Source organism: Meles meles, chromosome 1 (assembly GCF_922984935.1).
Source record: "Meles meles chromosome 1, mMelMel3.1 paternal haplotype, whole genome shotgun sequence".
Taxonomy (NCBI): domain Eukaryota; kingdom Metazoa; phylum Chordata; class Mammalia; order Carnivora; family Mustelidae; genus Meles; species Meles meles.
The window spans coordinates 150459707-150483351 of record NC_060066.1 but is presented as its reverse complement, the minus strand read 5'-3'; the positions used below and the strand labels follow the sequence as shown (position 1 = coordinate 150483351).

At 34.4% G+C, this 23645-nt stretch overlaps 1 protein-coding gene across 2 annotated transcripts in view; it reads right to left on the bottom strand.

Moving 5' to 3' along the window:
* ADGRL4 (adhesion G protein-coupled receptor L4) overlaps positions 1 to 23645 on the bottom strand; it is a 107724-nt gene that overhangs the window by 45557 nt on the left and 38522 nt on the right. For both annotated transcript variants that reach the window (XM_045979627.1, XM_045979633.1), the window contains exon 3: positions 3083 to 3235. In XM_045979627.1, the coding sequence (XP_045835583.1) occupies positions 3083 to 3235 (153 nt within the window). The remainder of the gene's footprint in view (positions 1 to 3082; positions 3236 to 23645) is intronic.

The window sequence follows — 23645 nt, the reverse complement described above, 5'->3', positions numbered from 1 at the left end:
TATAAGCAGTAAACACTGCTCTTCGGCACATGGTAAATGGGAAGGAGTTCTTGGGTTGTACTCATTTGGCCTTGGAAGAATTCACTGTCTTATTGGATACGTTGATTTTCTCATCTGTGAAATGTGAATCTGGAACCATGTCTCTTGGGAGCTAGGGAATCTGAAATTTTGTTTTACTGTAATTCTAAGGGTAAGCAAATGTTCAGGATGCTAAATTTCCCTCCAAACCTCCTGCAACAAAATTACCTTCTCTATGGACAATAGTACTTGAATATTGACTAAAGTAAAGAATTTTGCTTGGGTCATTTCTTGCCCTGAATTGGGGTTCTTAAACCATTGTCTTTTTATAGAGGTTCTTAATGAATATAATTACCAGACTTGTCAAATTTAAGGATAAGCTAAACTTTCAAATCAGACGTGATACAGTACAAGGTGATATACTAATGTAAATGAAAACAGAATTATAGTTCTCTGCTCAAAGTCCCTGAAGATTATCATAATGCAGAATGAAAATTACTATAGGACAAGAGAGGTTAAAAAAAAAAAAAAGCTATGGCTGTTCTGCTTCTCAAAAAAGCTTAATCCTTAAGGACAATAAAATTGGTGAGAAATAACCATTTTCCAGGGAATGCGTTTCCAGTGAATAATCCATCAAACAAAACAGGTAGAAGCTGAAGGACTCAATATTGGGTGCTGGGTTTTAATATAGTTCTTGTGTTTACTGATTACTTAAAAAAGCTAAAAAGGGAATTAGCCAAAACTTAGGCCCATTCCACAGTATCTCAATAATAAAGGAGTACTGGGATACAGAGTCTGAAATTACAAATATGTTATAGTTCCATAAAACGTTGGCATTCAATCATCTCTGTGTGTGTGTGTGTTTTCTCTGTGTCTGTGATTCGATTTTTTTTTCTAATACAGGCATTCTCTACTTCTAGGGAACACAAACAGACAGAGAAATATAGCCTTTTGTGAATTGGGCATATTAAAAGTAAATACGCTCAGATGAAAAGACAGATGTCTTCCAGAGACAAGAGGGAGTGGAGAGCATAGTTAAAATTATATTAAATTTCAATGATTAAGATGTTATAAGTTCTGTTTCTTCATTAACTGGAGCATTTCTAGTAAAGCTTAGAGAGCTCTCTAATTAGAACTTAACTAATAAAGGTAAAATGCATAACACACACACACACACACACACACACACACACACATAACATTCCAAGAAGACTAGCAACAAGAATAGGAGCTTGAGAAGAACAAATAGTGAGGTATTACAAATTTTCTGGACAGAGCTTCATAGATTACTTCCTGAATGTACTGTAAAGCTATATACTGTAAAACTTTTTGCTGAAAACACTAAAGATAAAATTTATCCTCCAACACAAGGTGCCTGGGTGGCTCGGTCAGTTAAAGGTCTGCCTTTGACTCAGGTCATGATCTCAGGGTCCTCGAATCTAGCCCCAGGTCGGGCTCCTTACTCAGACAGAAGTCTGCTTCTCCCTCTCCCTCTGCTCCTCCCCCCGCCCCCTCCAGCTCACGCTCTCTCTCTCTTTCTCTGTCTATCAAATAAATAAATAAAACACTAAAAAAATTATCATCCAACAAAAATTGTCCTACTTTCTCATATTTTAAATCCTTTATTCTCGTGCAAAAACACGATCCACTGCATTTGTATGATTCAGATCAATGCCTGAGATTTAGATGGCCACCCATTTTTGCCTCCCGTGGCTTTCCAGATACAAGACTGTGGTTCTAACCCTCTCTTTATCCTAAACATGTGAATCTGGAGTAGCCTGCACGTCCCTTGGCTATCAAATGAGGAGAATACATTCTTTTTCTGTTTATATAGCAGAGTAAATATTCTGAAACCATAGATGAGACAAGATAATTTCTTTGATACAGACATTTCACTGATAAAGTTTCTTTGAACATTGTCTCCTAACTTATCATGTGTTAATAATAACATTGCTAGGCTTCTCCTTTGCTTACTGACGAGAATCTCAGTAGGGATCTAATCAAAGGCTTCGGTGTGATCTAAATTAACTTGGATATCTCTCTTTTATCTAACCATGTAAAGCAGAAGCAGCACATCACCCTTGTCCACGTTTCATACAGAGTCTTGAGTTCTAGTCTAGTCTCTTTTCCTGGCCAATGACTTCACTCTCGGGGCCTCAGTTCATATATTAATTCTGCAGATTAGTATCAGCCATAATTAATTAAGCTAGTTGTTGGTAAATTGGACAGTTTTGTATAAACCATGATGAAGATGATTTATAACTTGCTTTCAAAGTTTAAAGCTTTGGTTCCAGGGAATTTGCCTCTGAAAATTGTTCATCTCTTTGAATTTCCTAAACGATCTTAATTTCTCAGACTATAATCCAAATTCTATAGGATCTGGTATATCAAATGCGTGACCAAATTACAATAGAAGGACATTTAAAAACTTCTAGATACTCTCTTCAGATTCAGAGTGGTATTTCACATAGGAATTTAGGGATGAAATTATTATTATCCCAGAGGACATTTTAGTAAACCTGACATGATTTTCTAAATAGGACCCTATTTAGAAACTACAAACATTAGTTTTTCTGAACATTAGTAGTTACATTTAATGCAGATCTTAATAAATAATTCTAAAAGCACTGGAATAATTCTTTTATAACTAATGCCTTTCTGAATATTTTCCAAGAAAATGTAGAGCCCATCTCAGAGTGCATGTTTATAAAAGCATCAATATCTTGCCATGCAAATGATAATTTTTTTGAGTCAACATATTAAAGTGTAAATATTTATTCTGTTGTTTGTCATCATGCTAGATCGCATACTTTCATGATTTTTTTTCTCGTAAACTGCTTGATTTTCTCCCTCCAAATATTTTCCTTATATCCTTAGATAAATAATCCATAGTAACTGATTATACAGCATTAGAGAACTAAAGGAATTGGGGAAGTTACTAAAAGTATTGCACAACTAGGGTACATTTAAGGATGGGTAGAATTTGGTTCAGATAATATTTATTCTCTGGAGGTAACAAGCAGTAAGAGATAGGTACAAATTTAAGTTAGGTGGTCAAACTTACCTATGCAGTTGGTTCCATCATTAGTGATGAACCTGTCTTGCTTACTGCTGGATCTGAAACCAGAGGCACACATACAGTAGTAACTTCCCTCTGTGTTAGTGCAGTTGGCATTTTCACCACAGGGCTGGGTCAAATTTCCACACTCATTATCATCTGTGGACATATCAATTTAAGACATTATTTTTATATAATTGAGATTTAATTTCTAATATTTTCCACCAGTATTTGGGAACTGTGACTGTTAAACAGTTTAAGGTAATGCGATGTCAATATTTAGGAACGGTTAACAGTACAATCCACATTCCACACTTTTCTTATTTTTATTTATAATGTGACACTTCCTTTGTAGTTGCAAAGCAAAATAGAATCTCTTACTTCTGAAAATACTGAGCATAATTATTGAACCTATATCAGAACATCTTCCAAATTTTATGTATAATTTAATAATAATAATGTCAATACATCATACTTCTTTGTAAATTTACAGTTCTCTCTATAATTAGTCAAAAGCATACCATAAGTTAGAACATCAGAGATTACAAATTGACATGGTCTAATCATGTACCATTTATTTTTATTATTTATTCCATAGAAGAATTTTGCAACACTAGGTGGACACCTCTTCACTTGTTAATGAATGTATTAATTGAATACTATGTGTGTTTTATTGTCCTATAGAAGAGCATACAAAAACAAACTTATATCATGGTCCATGGTCTTTATCTTTTGTCTTGTAATACAATTTAACAGAAAATATATAGCCCTTTAAAGCCCTTTAAAAAATATATAGCCCTTTAAAGCCCTTTAAAAAATCAGAAAGAAATTTATACTACCTGTCAAGTAAATAAAACAGAAAACAAGGGCTTTTCAGAAGGGATCATAATAAACTGGAGGAGAGAGAGAATATTTTTAGGTGACATTAAATCTTGTGGGTTGAATTACATCTCGCAAAAAGATATGTTCAAGTCCTAATCCTGTGTCTTGTGAATATGACCTTAGAAATGGGACCTTTGCAGATGTAATCAAGTTAAGATGACGTTACACTGAACTAGTTGGGCCCTAATCCAGGGGATGGTATCCTTGTGATAAATGTATGGGAAATTTGGACATGAAGACACAGAGGGGGAAGGCTATGTGGAAACAGAGGAGAAGCTGGAAGTGATGCAGCTGCCAGCCAAGGGACGCCTTGAACAGAAAAGCTGGCAACCACTAGGAGCGAGTAAGAGACAAGAAAGGGTTCTTCCCAAGACCCTTTGGAGGGAACATGACCCTTCCAACACCTTGATTTCAGACTTCTAGCCTCCAGAACCAGGGAGGTTCTGGAACAACATTTGTGTTGTTTTGAGCCTCCAAGTTTGTGCTAGTTTTCAAGGCAGCCCTTGGAAACTAATGGACCCACACTGGCCAATGCAGGATAGAGAAGCATTGGTTGGAGAGAAGAAAGGTCATGAAAAGGAAGACAGAATGTTGAACAAAGATGCAAGCATAGGGTAACCGAAACACTTCTGAAGGTAGAGGGAAGCCAAATTGGGGAGCACAGAGAGAAACCATAGGGGAATCTCTCTAAAAACAAGTTCAAAAAATATCTTTAATTTTCATCCCCCATTTTTATCAAACCAAATTTAATTTCTCTTTAAGAACAAACGGTATGATATTTAATTTGTACATTACTGCAGGCTACTGCAGACGTACAGTAGTAACGAAGAGTAGGATATTTTCCTGAATGTTTTATAAATATGAATTCATCGGATCCTTATATAAGCTCCAGGAAGAAGGTACCATTGTTACCCCCTCTAACTGCTGAAGAAAAAAAGGAATAGAGAGAAAAAAGTAACTTGCCAATATCAGACAGCTAGTTGCAGAGCCAGGTAGTTTGGTTCCAAAGCCTGTTCTCTTAACTGTTGCCTCCTGCTGCTTCTGTGAGAATTATTTTAAAATGCCAAAATGTATAATAAGAACTTATCAAATGAATTATGGGTCTATTTTGGGAAATGGAAAGATATTGAAGTAGTGATTTCAGAAGGAACATGGAGACTTTATTTGCATTCTATTTTTTTTTTTTTTTAATTTGAGAGAGACAGAGAGAGCCCTCATGGGGGGAGGTGCAGAAGGAGAGGGATAAGGAGGCTCCCTGCCAATGGGGCTTGATCCCATGATTCTGAGATCATGATCTGAGCTTAACCAACTGAACCACCCAGGCACCCAGACATAGAATTTAGAAAAATTCTATTTTTAACTTAAGTTTTATTTCCACTTACTCATTTGCAAACACTAAGGATATATGTGTAGACATTAACATACAGTAGAAACTAGGGGTGAATTCCTCTCTTTTTTCAAAAATGACTACTATGGACAGGTCAGATAAGATTTTCAAGCAAAGTGCTTTAAATGTATTTAAACATGTTAGAGCCCAGTAAAATAAAAAGATTATTTACTGCTATAGTCAGAGACCAAGGTTAGTGTTCCAGGCATCCTGTCACAATGGTTCAGGGACCCAGGCTCTTGCCTTCTAGTGGCTCCACCACCCATTGGGTCTCCAGGCTCTCTTTATTGATCCAGGTAGGGAGTTAGGGTCGAATAGAGCATAAAAGAGTCATCCATCACTTTGGTCCACATTCTATTCACCAGAATTCATTCAAATGGACACATTTAACTACAAGGGAGGCTGGTGGTTATAGGCCAGGAAGAAGAAAGAAGAGATTTTGAACAGTCAGAGCTCTCTGCCATATTTATTGTTTCACAAATATAGTTGCATTTGAATAATGAAACCAGATATATGTGAATACTAAAAAAATTTACCAAATATAAGAAAATCTAGTTGATTAATAGCAAACATACATAAATTAATTAGAACTCAAAAGGGAAGATGACATGATATTTTTGAAGTTACTGTAATTTCTTTAATCAATAAACATCATTTAAATTAGACATATCCATTGCATTAATAGCTTTTACTCTTCCCTTGGCCAATCATTTATTCTGTATGTTTTAGATTTGTGTTGATATTTTGATATTGTGCCTCTGATGGAGGATGAAAGAGGAACTATGGTTCTGTCTGTCCTTCAGAATCTGGACACCTTGACAAGAGGAGACTGGAGAAATGCATACGTGGTGAGAGAAGATTCTGCAAGAGTAAATGATGGTCTCATTCCTTTCACTCGGGTGGAGAAAGAGGGCAGAAGAGATTTCATGGAGTCTGGAAGGATGAGGTTTTCGCCCATTACATTTTTATATAGTTCTATTTGGACATAATTTTAGGAATTATGGAACTATTAAAAAATGTTATAGAAGGAGAAGGAACTAATGTAATTGATATCTTTTCACCTCCCACCTGACTGCAGGGTAGTCCAGGACACCATGTGGCATCCATGGGAGCACATTTTAAGACATGGTTGTCTGACATGATTACTACCATTTGTTGAAGACTCCCAATGAACCAGGAATTGTACTAAGCACTTTGTATACATTATCTGACACTTGTTTTTAATCTTCATATAAACCTAATGATGCAGACGTGATTCCTATTTTACAAATAAAACTGAAATACAAAAAGTTGGATTACCTTGCCCAAAGGCACACAACTATTAAGGGGCAAAGTTTGATTCAAGCCTGGAGCATTCTGAATGTCAAAGTGATCTCATTTTTCCTGAATACTACATTATAAGAGAGTTCATTGTGGTAATAGCTACCATTTATTGAGTGTTTATTATGTGCTAGTTACTGTGATAGAAAGATTACTGTAGAATGGAAAGTATGTTGTGACTACCTCAGAAAATTGTCAGGAGGACTAACGAAATTGACGTTCAGACAATTTTTAGAGTGGTGCCTAGCATGTAGTAAACACTATATACAGGCTGCTAATCTCCTTATTTACAAAATACTACTATTGATATTTAAATTGCTAGAAATCTGGTCCCTGCTTAAAATTATTAACAGTAACCTGGTCTTAGTGTATAACGTTATCTCTTCTCTATGTGGAAGGGAGCTTCTTAATTTTGGGAACTGGTTTAAATCACTTATATTTACACAGGTATAATAATAAAGATATTTGTAAGGAATCTATAATGTATGGTCTTACAATTAGTTTTCCCATAGCTCAACTTTTAAAATTTCAGTAATTTATTTTATTATTTTTTAAGAGTTTATTTGTGAGAGAGAGAGAGAGAGAGAGAGAGCAAGCTGGAGCAAGAGGAGGGTGAGAAGGAGAGGCAGACTCCCTCCTGAGCAGGGAGACTGACACGGGGATTCAATCCCTAGACCCGAGAATCATGACCTGAGCTGAAGGCAGATGCTTAACCAACTGAGCCACCCAGGCACCCAAGTAAGATAAATTTTGAATGGCTTTATATAAACTGTGCTGAAAATTTAATACTTTATTAAGAGGTAGTACTTTATTAACACGTATATTTAATTTTTAATTTATTCTGTACAGAGAGATATAGTCTATAACTCTAATGACAGTATATACATATATACTTGGAGCAAGCATATGTTTATGTATGCATACACAAAACTGGTTTATTAAAATTAACTGAGAGCAGCTCACAGATTGAACACAATCATCTAAATCAAGTAAAAGAAAAATATTTCATATCGCTGGGTTTGATTCAATCATTTAGTTACTCAAATATTTATGCAGTCTCCTAGTTCCCAAATGTGAATATGGTTTATACTGGGAAATAAGTAAAAATTAATCAAAAAGTCAGGATATGTGCCCTGCTGTCAGAGTTCACATTCTAAAGCAAGTTAACACAGTAGCATATAATTGAGTTCTTATTAAAATAAAAGTTTCAATTTTTATCTCAAAATTTGACTCCTTTTACAGCATACTGGGAAAAGTTTATATTAACTTTAAAAGAAATTGTGCTCTCAGATCAGTTATTGGTAATATAGAGAACGAGGAAGATTGTATCCCTTGTGGTCTATAGCTGAAAAATGATATGCAGAAGTACTGAGGAAAAGGACTCACTAGGTCTGAAGCATTGGTCAGAGTCCAAGAAAATGAGACACTTTATACCAACTGATTATGTTTCTAAAAATAAATTAACATGGCAATAAGTTATTGGAATCCAACACATTTTTAAAAGTCTTGGGTAACATTATTAATAGCCAGAAAAAAGAGATTAACAATGATTTTTGTGTCTTTCTCTACTGTGTGGTTTTGAGCACTTTACCTCTTAGCTTTCTTATCAAGAATTGGCAAATAAAAGTATTTTGTTATCTCTCTCCGAATCTTCTGGACTGGATATACAATAAGGACTAATTCCCTAATGGTCTGAGTCAAATCTTGTTTCGTAAAATAGCACTTATCTAAAAGTAACCTCCTCTCTTCCCCCAAGATAGTGGAGATAGGCAAGAAATTATCTTCATGAAGTAATATATAAATTTGAAGTATTTAAATAGCCTTAACATTTCCAGTGTCCAACTTCATAATAATTAATTTTCAAGGAGAAAGTTTCTTTGGATAGATATAATACAGAAAAACAGAAGCCTGCTTCTTTTGTGCTCTAATTTCCATTGTTCAAATCAATTGACCAGTTCTCTTACCCACTCTCTGTAACTCTAAATTTAATCCTCCTTGTGGGATTATAAACTAAATATTTAGATTAGAATATCACTTGAGAAATTCACTGTTACACCATTAAGTTGGAGATAAAAATTTTTAACATTTATCAAAAACTGTTAAAGAGAAATATTAACATTCCTTCAGCAAAAATTTTTTCATGGCTCATGTTGAACACACTGAGTTGAGCAGTCGAGAACAAAAGCACCCTCCTCCTGTAACACAACAGGATCCATGGCTACTGGAGAAGATGGACAAAGGCCCACATTCTTAGAAGGAAGGGTGTGTAACAAACACAAGGGCTATTTAGCAGTGCAGTGGTAACTCAGAGAGGAGAATGGTTTCCTGGTCAAGTTTTCAAGATAGAAGGGTGAAGGTTATTTACAGGGAAGGTTTAGAAGAGGAGGGGATGCTGGAGCCAAGCACCGAAGTATAAGAATTTAGACAAACTAAAGGGGCTCCCAGTAGTCCTTTCAAAGGAAAAAGCTTATCCCAAGGCCTGGAGGCCTGCACGAACTGCATAATTTACAGCAGAGCTCTGTTGTTGAACACTGGGTATGAGGGTAGAAGGTGCAGGGCAAGACTGTGTGGGTAGGCATGGCCTAAACTCAGAAAACACTTGCTAAGAATTTGGGACTCCATTCAGTGAGTAAAATAATGGCCATCATCAGATGCATGTAGTGGAGAAATCTGATTAGATTTGAATTTCAATTTTAGTATATGTGCTGCCGAAGCGAGCACTAGATTTGAATTTCAAAACAGGTTTGGAAAGATAATGAAAATTAGCTAAGATCCCAGTAGACTGGGCAGAACACTACAAGACATGAAGAACTAACCAAAGCGGAATCAAGGAGAAAGTGGGGTAAGCTATATTTTAGAAATATTTAGAGGTTAAAAATCAATGATGTGGGGAGAGAAAAAAAAAAGTGGTTAGGATTAAACTTGATTAGGCATGAATTGAAAATTATATCAGCTGGATAATGGCTATATGTGTATCTTTTATTATTATTATTATTATTATTATTATTTACTTTTGTGTGTTTGGATTTTTGATAATAGGATAATTTTAAAAATATCAATGGGGATTAGAGATTAATTAGATATAGATTAACTGGAGAGGGAGAAGGCAGGGATGACTCTCAGATTCCCACTGGAAGGAATCTGACTGATAACAGGACAGGGAGAAGCAGAAGAGGAGCTTCCTTTGGGGCTAATGAGGGAGTTTGCTTTTGACCAAGGAAAGACTGAGGTGCCTTTAGGACATTAAGACAGTATTCACAATTGGGCAGTTGTAAATTATTTAATCACGAGGTAACACTCAAGGCTCTCTCCTCTTCCAGAGGATGTGTCAGAATCAAGAGCCTGGCGTTTACTAACTCTAGTGCAAGTAGCAAGCCTGCTGTCTTTCTTTACACTTATCTCTAGGTGGACCCTGTCTCCTGACTCCATCTACTTTGATCTCGGTAGTTTTAATGAACGTGGCTGTGGCATTATTGCACCCTTGTTTTTCCTTTTGTTGTTGCTGTTCTTTGTATGTTTTTACTTGGGTTTGGCTCTTCTGACCAACTGAGTAATACAGTCCAGAGATTAGGATGTGAGAACAGAGAACAGGGACCAAGAAAGCCCCTTAGCTTGTTTTTGTTCCCAGTGTTGGCAAGAAAAATCTTGGCACTTCCAACAGGGTTCAGTCCAGCTTACCAGAAAGCCACACAGGAGTGTAAATAATAAACAAGTGTAAATGCTAGAATCCTCTCTCAACCTATTTTTGGGCAACGTGTGCCTGTGGTTTGTGGCTAGCTACTCATTTTGTTATTGTGGGCTTATACAAAAAACCCGATATCAGTGTGGTTTATACCTAATAATCTGAAAGAAGAGAGAAAACATTTCTCAGGCATTCTGCTAGTTGGCTCATTTTATTTAATTATTACAATAACACAATGATTGGTATTATCTCTAGTTTACTATGACAAAGAAAACCTCAAATGGGCTAAATCATGCAGTGTAGAGGGAAAATCTGTTGTACACAGGTTTTATCCTTAAGACTAGCTGGCTCTACCTTGTATATCTGCATTGTAGACTGAGGTGTACTTATTCATAAAGTAGTCTTCTAAATAAGACACCATTAATGGGCATCTAATTCATTAAATTCAAGAGTGATATCAACTACCCAAGTAACAACATGTTTTTGGCAACACACCATATAATTACATGACTTCCTGTATGATAAAGTAGAATTTTATGTTTTTTTTTATGGTTTAATAAGACACTGGCATTCCAGAAGCTGAACACAATTTGTGTTCCATTTTTGTTAATCCAATGACCTCAGCTAGGGAAAAATAATTAAAAAAGAGAAAATATTATCTTCTTTTTGCAAGCACTTGAGATATTATTGGCAGGGCTCAAATGGGTTATAACAACTTGAAAGCCACAGAACCTTAACAGCAGCATTGCTTCCACACACATTCTCCCTCCGGACACGATTGCCGGTATTGCTCCGTAAATTCGAACACTAAAATGACTATAACTATTATGTGACTCCTTGTGAAACAGATCCTCCATGTCAAAGGTGGGGCAGTGCCAAAGCTTTATTTTTTTTTTCCTTCTATTTTTCTCCCCACGGCAGCCTGCTGGGCTCATTTATTTCCAGCAGCACTGACAATTCTCTTCTCATACCCAACACTCTAATGAACTTAGAAAAATCATCATTATTAGCTTCCTCAATTATGGACTTTCTGCGGTTTGTACTCTTCTTGGGAATATTAAGGCAAACACACAGGAAGGGGGAGAAAAGGTCAAGAGAAGGGAAAGATGAAAGAACGACAGTGGAATTAGAACGGGTTCAGCCAGCCAGAAAAGAACTGGAGCTATTGCTTCCACACTGAAATGATGTCATTACATCCTCTATTTAAGACAAGGAAAAGAAAGACAGAGTTATATTTTTCCTCCCCTCTAAGAATTTCTCCTGCACCTTAAGTGAAGGTCAGAATACGATACACTCATAACCCACCCTTCCACATACACAGAATCACATTTGCAGAATTATTAAGAAGATAATATTAGATAAATATAAGTAATATTAGATAAAAATTTTTAAAAAATTAGATAAAAAATAAGTAAATCCACTATTGAAGAAATCCTTTTCACTTTTCCATTGTTGATTATAAAATACATAGTATAAACTCATTTTTCCCATGACCATTGATTTAATAAGTCCAATTTACTAAAGAAAAGTCAGATATATCAAATGCAAAATGTTAGAATTATCACGGTAAGGAAATTTAGATTACACAAGAATCAAGTTTCCACTGGATATTCATTATTTTAAAGAATTTCTTCAGTGAAAAATTTTTTTAAACTATTCAAAACTACAAATATCATTTCAAGTTTTTTGAAAAGTGTGCCTTTGATTATGGATCAGGTTTTTCCTGATATATATCATATATATATATATCATATATCATAGATATATATCATATATATATATATCATATATCATATATATATATCATATATATCCATCCTTGGAAAAATTATTTAAATATAATATATAATATATATACATAATATATATAATACCTAATACCTAATTATGTATATATAATATATATTTATAATATTATATATTATTATATTATAATGTTATTTTATTATTTATTTATAATTATAATATAATTTATTATTTATTTATAATTATAATATTATATAACATATATAATATTATATAGCATATATAGTATATATGGTATATATAATGTATATATTATTATAATCTATATAATTATAATATATATAATGTATATAATACCTAATACCTAATACCTAATTATGTATATATAATATATATATATGTATCTCCACTCCCCGCCACCCCGCACCCAAGGTATAGAATGGTCTCTGGCTGTTTTTGCATTTACTTATTTTCTGAAGGAAATGTAACACTTGAGAAAATGTTCTTATTTTATGCTATGATCATTTTTGGTTCTCCCTTTGCCAGAACTATTAAAACATACATTTTAGAGCAAACAAGCAAAACTAAGTATAAATGGAGTAGGCAAAAAAAAAGAAAACAAGCCATCTTATTTCGCTAGACACTGGAAGCCACTTCTCTTGCTTATTGGCTGCAGAGGGCACGATAAAAATCCTCATACATTTATTTCAAATTATGAATCAATGATTCTAATTTTTTTTCATTCCATTGTATCTATTAACTATAATAGTAAAGATGAATAACACTCTTAGAGTCTTTCTGGTATTTCAGTTATAGTTATAAAATACGTTTTGAGAAACTAGTTTTATTGATTTTTGTTTCTAATCATTAAAGTAATACATATTCAAGGGGAAAATCAAATCAATGGTAGAAAAACCTTACAAGCTCTCAGACAAAAAAAGTTGCCAGTTAACAAAGGAAAATGATTAAAATAGTATCAGATTCTCACTAACATACCTGAGAGGCAGGGGGAGAGCACGTGTAAGTCACTGGGATAAAATAACTGATCCTATAGTTCTCTAGCCAGCTAAAGAAATCTTTCACCCAATACAGTGAGAAACATTTGTAGAAAAGCATGGATTCAGAGAGTAGGTGACCCACCCATGTATGCTGTATGAAGTAAACATTCAAGATAATATTTTAATCAAATAATAAAGTAATTCAGTAGATAGGCCTTAACACAGAGGAAGATTAGACTGAGGTGTAATAATGGTGGATACAATCAACCCTACAATATACAAATTCAAATGGATGACCGTAGGATTAGGAATGTTCAAAATAAGAGCTAATTTGGATTCTTACATTCTCAAAGGAAAAGCTAATAGCAGGGACATAGTAGAGTTCATAGAGTTGGTATCACGTTGGTCAAGGTGAGAATCAGATACAGTGCACAAGCAAAGCACATTGCAGAAAGGAATTGTTGTTACCTAATTTTAGTGAAGTATGAAAATATGGATTTGATTCTGAGTACCAGGAATAGATGTCAGGGAGCAAGAATTTCCTACCCCATTCAAGGCCCTTCTAGCTGGATTAAGAATCAGATTGACATGAGGCAGATGAACAGGAGAAAATCAAATTTAATAGTGGGGGAATCCACCCAGACATGGAATTGCCAACAACAGTCAGGAAAAAGGAGGTATTTATGTCATTCTGAAATAGGGAGAAGGAGGCTAGGGTCTGGGACTTCAAAGGGAAGGAATGCAATTCACAGGATGATGAAAAAGAGTACATTTTTTGTTGTTTGTTTTTAGATTTCAAGTTTTTATTTAAATTATAGTTAGTTAACATATATAGTAAAATTGGTTTCAGGTGTAGAATTTAGTGGTTCATCACTTTCCTGTACTATACAGTGCTCATCACAACAAGAGCAAATGTTGGATAAATGTTTGTTGAGCCACTCAGAATGAGTGGGTCATAGACGACTTTGATCAAACAAGACTTGCTAGATTCTTCCCTGTCTACCATACCTAGTTTGTAGTAAAAGATAGTTATCTTTGGTGATATCTCTCTTCCTGGAGCAGGTCTTTTATTAAATTATTTTTGAGAAGTTAAGGGGGAGGTAAAGAGCTTTTCCTGAATCTACTTGGTTTTGACTGCTTTTTAACTGAAAAGAATCTTCACGCTAAAGAGACCCCATCTTGGGGCATCCTGCCCTTAGCCCCTATGTAGGAAATGGACTGAAAATTCACAACTGAATTTTCAAAAAAGCAAAGAAAAGAGGGGTGAATTGTAAATTTCAAAGTTAAAATTAAGAGGAAAAAAATGAAACTATAAATTAAATAAAATACCTATTATGAAATAATTTTGCTGGAATAAAAATATTTATCAATTTACCAACTGTTACACCAAATGAAAGAAACCTATATTTCCCATTATAAGACTCATTTTATTAGATTAGATTACAGATGAAATTCAGCTATATTTTGTTAATAATTAAAGTACTTAAAGTTTAAAACAAACTGAAAATAAATCAATGAACCAAGAAAATAGGGATGACACATTTACTATAACAGTATATACCTGTAACACTGGCAGCCTGACAATCAATGCGATCTTGTTTCCTTGATTTTAAGATGCCATAAATTTAGTGACACTTAATCAATGTAGTAAAATGTTTTGGAAAAAAAAAAAACCTATTTCCAATCAACACTTACTAAAAGTTTAAACATTTATCCATGTAACTACATAGTACTCTCTTTACTGTATCATAAAGTTGACTCTAATCATCTTTCACATTTTATTCTAATATTGTTTGGGATTACCTCTGTCACCCAACTGTACATAGTATAATGATGATATGCTATCTTCCATAGCTTGGGATTATAACTTTTTCCTCTGTATTTACTACATTTAGGTGTGAGAGATGATACTGAAAAGCAAAACTATTAGTTTTGTCTGATTTTTTTTTTTTATAGTTAAACTAGGATTTTGCTTGTCCCATGTCTGAGTGATATTCTTCCCACTGTCTACATTGGTGATACCAATTTTACCTAAGTCTTGCACATTTTGTCTTCCATTCCAAGGGATATGACTGTCTTAATTTCTGAGAAAGAAATGGGAACAAACACAACTTGTATCTCTATCAGTCAATAGTGCATCCTGATATCAGACAGATTAATCAGACAGATTAAGACAAAAAATAGCATTTGTTTAATGTTCAAATCTATGTTATATTTTAATTTTTGGTGGGGCAAAAGCCTAACGCTAATTTTTCAAATCCTTCAGTTATAGTACAGGGCCCAGAGAGCAAAGCATGGGCAGGATTTCCGGCTATCTGCAATCAACATTTAATGCATCCCTAATATGCCTCAGTTAGCAGACGTTTGTCCTTCTTAGAGATTACATTCACTCTCTGTATTCAACTGTTAGCCCTGAGAACACTCCTACGTGCTTTTTTTTTTTTTTTTTTTTTGGTCTACATCCTTGATCTCTCTCTGAATTTTAATTCAATAGCTACTAGATAGTCCTACTTATCTCTTCCAACAATTCCTTAAATTAACTATAGAAACTTTTAATTTATTACCTTCCTCTTCAAAGATGACAATCATTTTGCCTCCCTCAAGTTCTTTTTATCCACACCATTATTTCATGAGTCCTGGTGCAGACACGTGTTGAAGACACCTTTGATTCCTTTCTCTCCCTGTCTTCTCCATCCAAGTATAAACTTTATCTTGACAATGTCAGGATGACATCTTTTTCTTTAGATATTTGCCATAAATCCTACCATATAGCCTTCTAAATTATAGTGAAATGTCATTTATGTATTTTATTTTATGACTAAAAAATATATATATACATATGTGTATATATATGTCTGCATAAATGTAACATACATAGTTTCTATTTGTTGAAAGAAAAAATACAGAAATTTAATTTCAATGATTTTTCCATCTTGTTGGTGACATATCTTTCAAATCTGACAGACATCTCAAAATGTACAAAATAAAGTACAGTAACAGTGGGAACATATTTAAAAATCTGTGGCTACATAAAGCTAATCAAATAACAAATTTTAATTGATACAAACTGTGGTGCCAATCTGCTTGAGAAAAAATGGCCACAGATGCTTACCTTTTCTTAAGTAAACTTGATATGCAAAACAACGGTATACAAAAACACTTGTTTTCCTATTTTATTATTATTAAAACAAGTTTCCCATATTTTATTATTATAAGTTGATGAACTCTCTACAAATACGTCCTCGATTTTAAACTGTGAGAGTAACAAGGAAGAACATCATAAATTATTGATATTTGTATTTTCAGACATTTGTATATATCTGCTCCATAGTAGATGCACAATAAACGTTTGTCCAATAAGGACATCATAATACTGAATCTTCTCATTTACACCCAGATCCGAGTATGTCATACCATTTTTCTCACCTTGGTATGTGCTTTGTTTGGTATGCTTGCTATGTTTATGACTTGGTATACGGTTTGTAAGAGGCAAGAATCATACGGGCAGTCAAACCACAACAGAGACTGTGCTGTTCAGTAGCAACTCGTACTCCGTATTTCCTTTGCCCTGATCCCACTTTGCTCCTTTGTGCCCCTGCATGTTCTTCCTCCCTGATCCCAAACTCCTCTGACTGCCTACTTAGGGGTATGTTCGCTTCCAGAGTGCTGCCAAGATGATCTTTCTCTGCCTTTTGAAGTGTCTTTAGTGAGGACAGAAACCTCTAATTGGATTTGGATATTTGAGATCCACTTTGGGACTGTGAAAAATAAATCTTGTATTCCTGTTTTTCATACTAGCAGGATTAAATATGACGTTTGTTTATATTTTGAAGATAAGTCTGCTTTTGTCATAAAGCATGTCACAGAACTTATTATTTCATCATTTATGTCTGGCTGGTCTCAAATCATCAGTCACTTGACTGTTTTATAGCATTTCTGAGTAAAAAAAATAAAAATAAAAATAAATTTATACATAATAAAATCATGGCCCCAAGAAATAATTAAAGCATGTAAAGAAACACTGTTTTATGGTGCATATAATAAACATATGGGCATTTCTTCAATTCTCAGGAGAATTCATTGATTTAAAACTTGTTGCCATTCAAAAAAAGGTGTGAGTAATTTATAGCTCTTTAAATTGAAAATGATATGAGGTGTAATCAAATACCACGCTTCCAACCCTAAAATAATTGCCTTAAGGGTCAGGTAGAAATTGTTTTCCTCCATCAGTTTTGTAGCCTTATACCACTGGTTAGGTACACTGAGCAGTGTGAAGATGATTTAGCTAATAGTACAGACTCTGGGAAAAGACCTGATGCCTTATTTTCTGGACCAGTGATCTGACCCAATATGGGATGGGAAAACTGATTATATAACTTGAGATACGAATACTTAAGAGCAAGGCAGACTGATTCAAAAACTTTGTCTGACGTGAAAATGAATGTTCAAGATCAGAGTGATCCTGATATTTCTGTATAATGTACATTCCCTTATCACTCTAGTGCTTTTTCTAGCTCAGAGTATGCATTTACTGGTTTTTTTTTTTTTTATGTTTAATAACATCCCTTTATGACAAGCCACTGAAGTCTTAGAGGTATCTCATTTTTTTTTTCAGACACTATTTCTGATCAAAGTACAAAGCAGAAAATGTTGCAGCAATAACCTTAGAAATAAGTTGTTTATATCTCCATATATGATGCAAAAGTAAGTGAAAACAGCAAGGACATTCTGGGCAGTTTTGATTAGGTTGTGTTCTTGCTATCTATTTAAAATGTTTTCATGTTTATTTTTTCCCAGCACTATTGTTAGCACTGTCATTTTAAAACCTAATAAAATTCTTCCATTTAAGCCCTCCCCCTTTTTTTCTAAAATGTTTCATCAATCATAGTAAAACTGTGTTCTGTCATGGGGTAATTGCAAATTGGCAAGCCAAAAAGGGCATCTCCATGTCCTCATCCGCCTTATCTCTACAGTGGGCAGGGATGACAGCCAATTTATTAGTTGAGATATTGTTAAACTCATCCAATAAAATACTGTTTTCTGCCTCTGTGATGTTTTCTGCTACAGTATCAAAGTTGTTTCCTTCAAAGCCCATTTACAGATGGCTGTGATAGCAGTTAGTTATGCCTAATGACTTTGTTGAGCAGACTTACTGAAAATGGGAACATCTTGGTTCTGGCTAAACGACTCATACTAGATATTTTGGGAGCAGAAGGACATGTAATCAGAACAGAATTCTGCTTATTGGTATGTTAAGAAATTTTACAAAGACTTTAAATCGGGAAGATAAGCCCCAGTCCTGGATATATTTATAACCATTTATATTATTTCAGACAACTCACACTGTTCTGCGTCTCTGTTTTCTCACCTACAAAGTGGTGATATTAATATTATATTTTCTAAATTTCTGTAGAAGCATTTTCAGCAATAAATGAGATAGTGAATGCAAATGGACTTAAGTGAAACTGTGAAGCTATTTTATTCCTAGCTATTTAAATCTTTAAAAATAGAAATTCGCCTAAGTCATAATATAAAAATATAATTGAAGCTTATGATTACTTAGTCCAGAGTTCTGATAAAATCCAAGTATATATTTTGGGAGATCCCTTTTTTTGTAACGTAAAAGCTAAAACTGTTGTATTTTAAAAAATCTTTATAATCATCACTCTTAAATATGACTCAAAAAACCATAATCTGTATAATACTTTGTTCTAAGAGTAAAATTTAAGTGGAAAATCAGCTGATGACTTAGTTTTAGCTGCACTAGAAAAGGAATATTTCCTTTGGAGCCCTTACTCCTTGCATTTGCTTGTTTATAGCAGGAAAACCCTGCATGGTAACACACAAATATAAATAATATAGAAAAACACACCAACGTTTCAGTTTTTATAGCACTCCCAGAGATACCCAAACAATAACATGTTAATTTAAGGGGAAAAAATGGAGTATTTCCTAGTCGCACATCCCAACATTTTTGTAGCAAACAATAAAATAATCGACCGAGAGCAAGTATAACTAGAATCCTCTTTTAAATAACCTACTTCAAAGACCAATAGACAGAGAGAGCAAGAGATTTTAAGTATTAAAACTGCTGGACCAGTTTACATCTCTCTCTTAAAATAAGAAAGTGATTGCTAACACTGAGCATTTATTATTTGCTAGGCAGTTGCAGTACTGTGTCACTTAAATATTAAAACAAATCTTTGAAATAATACTGCCCCCATTTTATGGATGAAAACACTGAAAGCACAGAGACATGAGGCAGCACACAGCAAAACAGAGCATCTGAGTATCAGAGCTGGGTTTTAAATCTGATCGCTGAGCTGACACTGTAAATTATTAGGCAAGACTTACAGTACTTCCAGTGAACATAGAGCCAAAAGAACAACAATTCTCCAATGAGAAAGAAAAGTTTATTTCAGTTTGACAGTGATGACAACACAGGGGGAAAAAAAAAAAGCTGTTATTTGGAATCTTGGTTGAAAAGAGCCATCATGAAATTGGGAAAAACACAGACTGAATAGTCATGTAGAACAAAGTCTGAATCTTACATGACACATCCAAATTTCAATTCCCCCACCAGCAAAATGGAATGAAGGATTTCCACTGTAGGGTTCTTGTGGAAATTAAAAATCCATTAAAGAGGGGAGAGAGGGTTGCTTGGGTGGCTCAGTGGGTTAAAGCCTCTGCCTTCAGCTCAAGTCATGATCCCAGCGTCCTGGGATCAAGCCCCACATTAGGGTCTCTGCTCCGTGGGGAGCCTGCTTCCTCCTCTCTCACTCTGCCTGCCTCTCTGCCTGCTTGTGATCTCTGTCAAATAAATTAAAAAAAAAAAAAAAAAAAGAGGGGAGAGAGAGGAATAGGCAGAACAAAGAGGACTTCTAAGGCAATAAAAATGGTCTGGATGGTCCTGTAATGGTGAATATAGTTCATTATACATTTTTTCCTAATCTGGAGAATGGACACCAAGAGTGTACCCTAATGTACACTGTGGACTTTGGGTGATAATGTGTCCACATAGGTTCAGCAATTGTAACAAATGTACCACTCTGGTGGGGGTGTTGTTGATAGTGGGGGAGGCTAGCTAGCTACGTGTGGGCTTAAGAGTGTAGGGACATTTCTATACTTTTCTCTCAATTTGCTGTGAACCTCATATAGTTTTAAAAAATAAAGACACAAAGGAAAAAAAAAACACATTAAATAGCTTCAGGTAGTACTAGGCATACTGGAAGTGTTATATGAATATGAATAATAAAGCATGCTAACTTTTGAATATATATGTAGGAAAGTAAAGAATTATTTTTAACCCACTGCTTAGATTATGGAATCCTACCTCTGTTATGTAAAGCACGCACTTATCACCATACTGAATCGTCGTGATGAAAAAGTTTGAATTGTCTATCCGTATGAATTTTAGGTCTAATATTTATGGTCAAGTCTTCATTAAGACAGTAAAAAAAACTTATTAATTACCGCCTAATCCTACAAATAGAATTAATAGATTTCACTATAAATCTTGTTGACTTGTAAGTTTTCTAGCCTAGCATATTTAGAACAAAGGGAAATTACAGATATGTTAGAAAGAATAAAATCCAAAACATGAGGAATTTGCACTAAAAAAAGTTTCATTCCCATAGCAAAATTTTATCACTTAGGGACTGTATCTATTCACCACCAGTACACTGATAGGAGTTCCATAGAAATGGAACATGTTGGAAATAAAATGTATTATTTGAAAGACGAGGAGAAAGGCATTAGCTATTTGGTTTTACAAATGTAATTGCTTACTGCCAAAACTTTCTGAAATTCTACACAACAGTTCTGTTTTCTAATTAATTTCTCTAATTGTAAGACCTTTCACGTGGTTTCACGGCCAAAATGCATCTGCACATGTTTCCCCTCAAATGTTTTTTGTACCACAGTGATACTCCATCTGTTGTTGCCATCTTGCCCATTCGGCACCAAAAGGGTGGGAAGTCTGGTTGAGAAATAAGCTTGCCAGTGGACCCCGCTCCCACCAGCTGTGGGCCTCGCAGCTCTGAACATCACTGAATTCCGCTGCAAAGCACATATTTCTGTGGTTTTAAAGGAAGCTAGACAGGTGGCACCCTTAGGTTGTTAGCATTTGCATTTTCTCTCAAATATCAAGTTTTCTCCACTTTACTCTAGATTTAGTCTTCTTCTTCTTCTTTTTTTTCCCCTTTGAGCTAGTTTCAAAGCATTTTGAAAAACACATTCTTAGTTCTGGTTCAGATTTTAAGAGTTAAACCAAGAACTCCTTTTATCATCCGATTTATATCTTTTTTTTCCCCACTCCGTGTAACAGAGTAAATATCCAGTAACTCGTTTTCATATTCATATAAGCATTATACATAAGCTGTAGATAAAGAGATTACCTCCATTATAAGGAAATGAAGGATTCTGTGCATCTGTTCTGCTTATAATGAAAAATATTACTTAAAAACCCTTCTCATAAACATATATGGTTTTAAAAGATATTTATATGGCTATACTTAAAGCTTCAAATAAGGGATATTTTATGAGCAAGCACAATACATATACAATTTGAATAAAACGTAACATATATCAATTTCTCCTAAGTGATGTGAAAACATGAAAACAGTGCAGTGTCAACAGAAATAAGAAGGAAGTCTATTTATACAATGTTAACTTAAACACATAGAACACATTTTTCAATGAATTTTGCCACCTAAAATCTTTATGATAAATTGACCTGGTTGCTATCCTTCTCCACTCATAAACTGTGTTAAAATATCCATTACTGCTAAAGGGTTTTTATTTCATGTTTGTTTTTCACGTATGTTCACATTTTATAATTTTCCTTTTCAATAACTCTAAGAAGAGTTTTTACCAATTTAACAAACAAATTAAGGTTAGGGCAACTGACAAAATCTTTGTATTCATGAGTTTTAACTTGATTTCATTATTGAATTTTTGAGAATGTATTGGCAATAATCTTTAAAGAAAAATATACTTTCTTATCTTGGCTTGATCAGTATACTGAACACACACACAAACACGCACACACACACCTCTCCTTCAAGCACCTCTTGCTAGCATGCAAAACCGCAGACCTCCTCTTCCTGTGATTCCACCTTTCCTAGTATTCTCTCAAATATATATATACACACACACGTACATTTTTTATATGTCAGTTCATCTTTCATAAAAAAAAATCTTCTACTTGATTTCTACTTTTGGGGTAACTACTCTGATTTTAATTTATTGTTTAATAATTACCTATAAAATTTGGGGGAAATCACAATCCTATGTTATGTCTTCTGGTGGAAACAGGTGAATTTTAATACCATGATCTATTTTCTTTTTCTTTTTCAGGTATTTATTGGCAACTCAATTATGCCATTTGGCTTCAAAATTTTGTTATGATGTCTCTTTTCAAAATACGACTTCAAAATTTTAGGAATTAAAAAAAAATAATAATGGAAATACATCCATAATACTTTCGCTTTTATACCAGGGAAATAGTATTACTGCTATAACAAATTACCACAAACTTGGTGGTTATAAACAGCACAAATTTATTATCTTACAGTTTTAGAGATTGGAGGCTGAAATGGATTCTGTGGGCTAAAATGTGGTTAAATGTGGGCTAAAATGTGTCAGTGGGACTGAGTTTTCTCCACAGAGCTCTAGGGGAGAATCCATCTTCTTGCCTTTCTGACTTCTAGAGGCAGCCAGTATTCCTTGGCTCATGCCCCACTTCCACTGTCAAAGCCGGAAATGGCTTTGAGTGTTTGTCCTATTTCTTCACTCTGAAACTTCTTCACTACTTCACTTCTTGCACATTTTAGAACACTTGAGAGACTACTATGGGCCCATACAGACAATCTAGGATCACTGCCCTATTTTAAGGTCACATGATGAGCAGCCTTAACTCCATCTGCAAACTTGGTTTCTTCTTGCCATGTCATGGGATATATTCATAGGTTCTGAGAATTAGGTCATTGGTATCCTTGGGTGCCATTATTCTGCCTAGCATGTAGTTCATATTGTGAAGAAACACTAACAAACTAGCAAATAGACTGCAGGGGCAGGTGATAACATTTGTTTTTCAGATCCTATTACCATTACAGAGCAAAAAAATAAAGTAATTAACTTTTTCCTAGCACAAAATTAAAATTGGGAATTTATGTAATTTTCAAACAATCCTCAGTCTTGACCATCATTTGTTTCTGGATATAACTCTGAGAAATACAACTGAAATGGTTTCTGAGTTGTAACTCTGTTGGAGGAAATGTTAATTATTGCTTAGATTAAATATCTCATGATAAATTAATGATATGACAATTATAACACAGGAACAATGATGGTGAAAACCTATAGTTAAAATAACAAAACAATGGGCAAATAAAGTCAAGTTTCAGAGCAGGAAGAAGATAATCCTACACTAATATCATATTCTTATTTTACAAATAAAAAATCTGATATGCCTTATGTCACCCAGATGGATAGTGACAGAAGCCTAGATGTAGATAATGAGTCAGAGCGACGTGCTGTTTGAGTGCAAAAAGA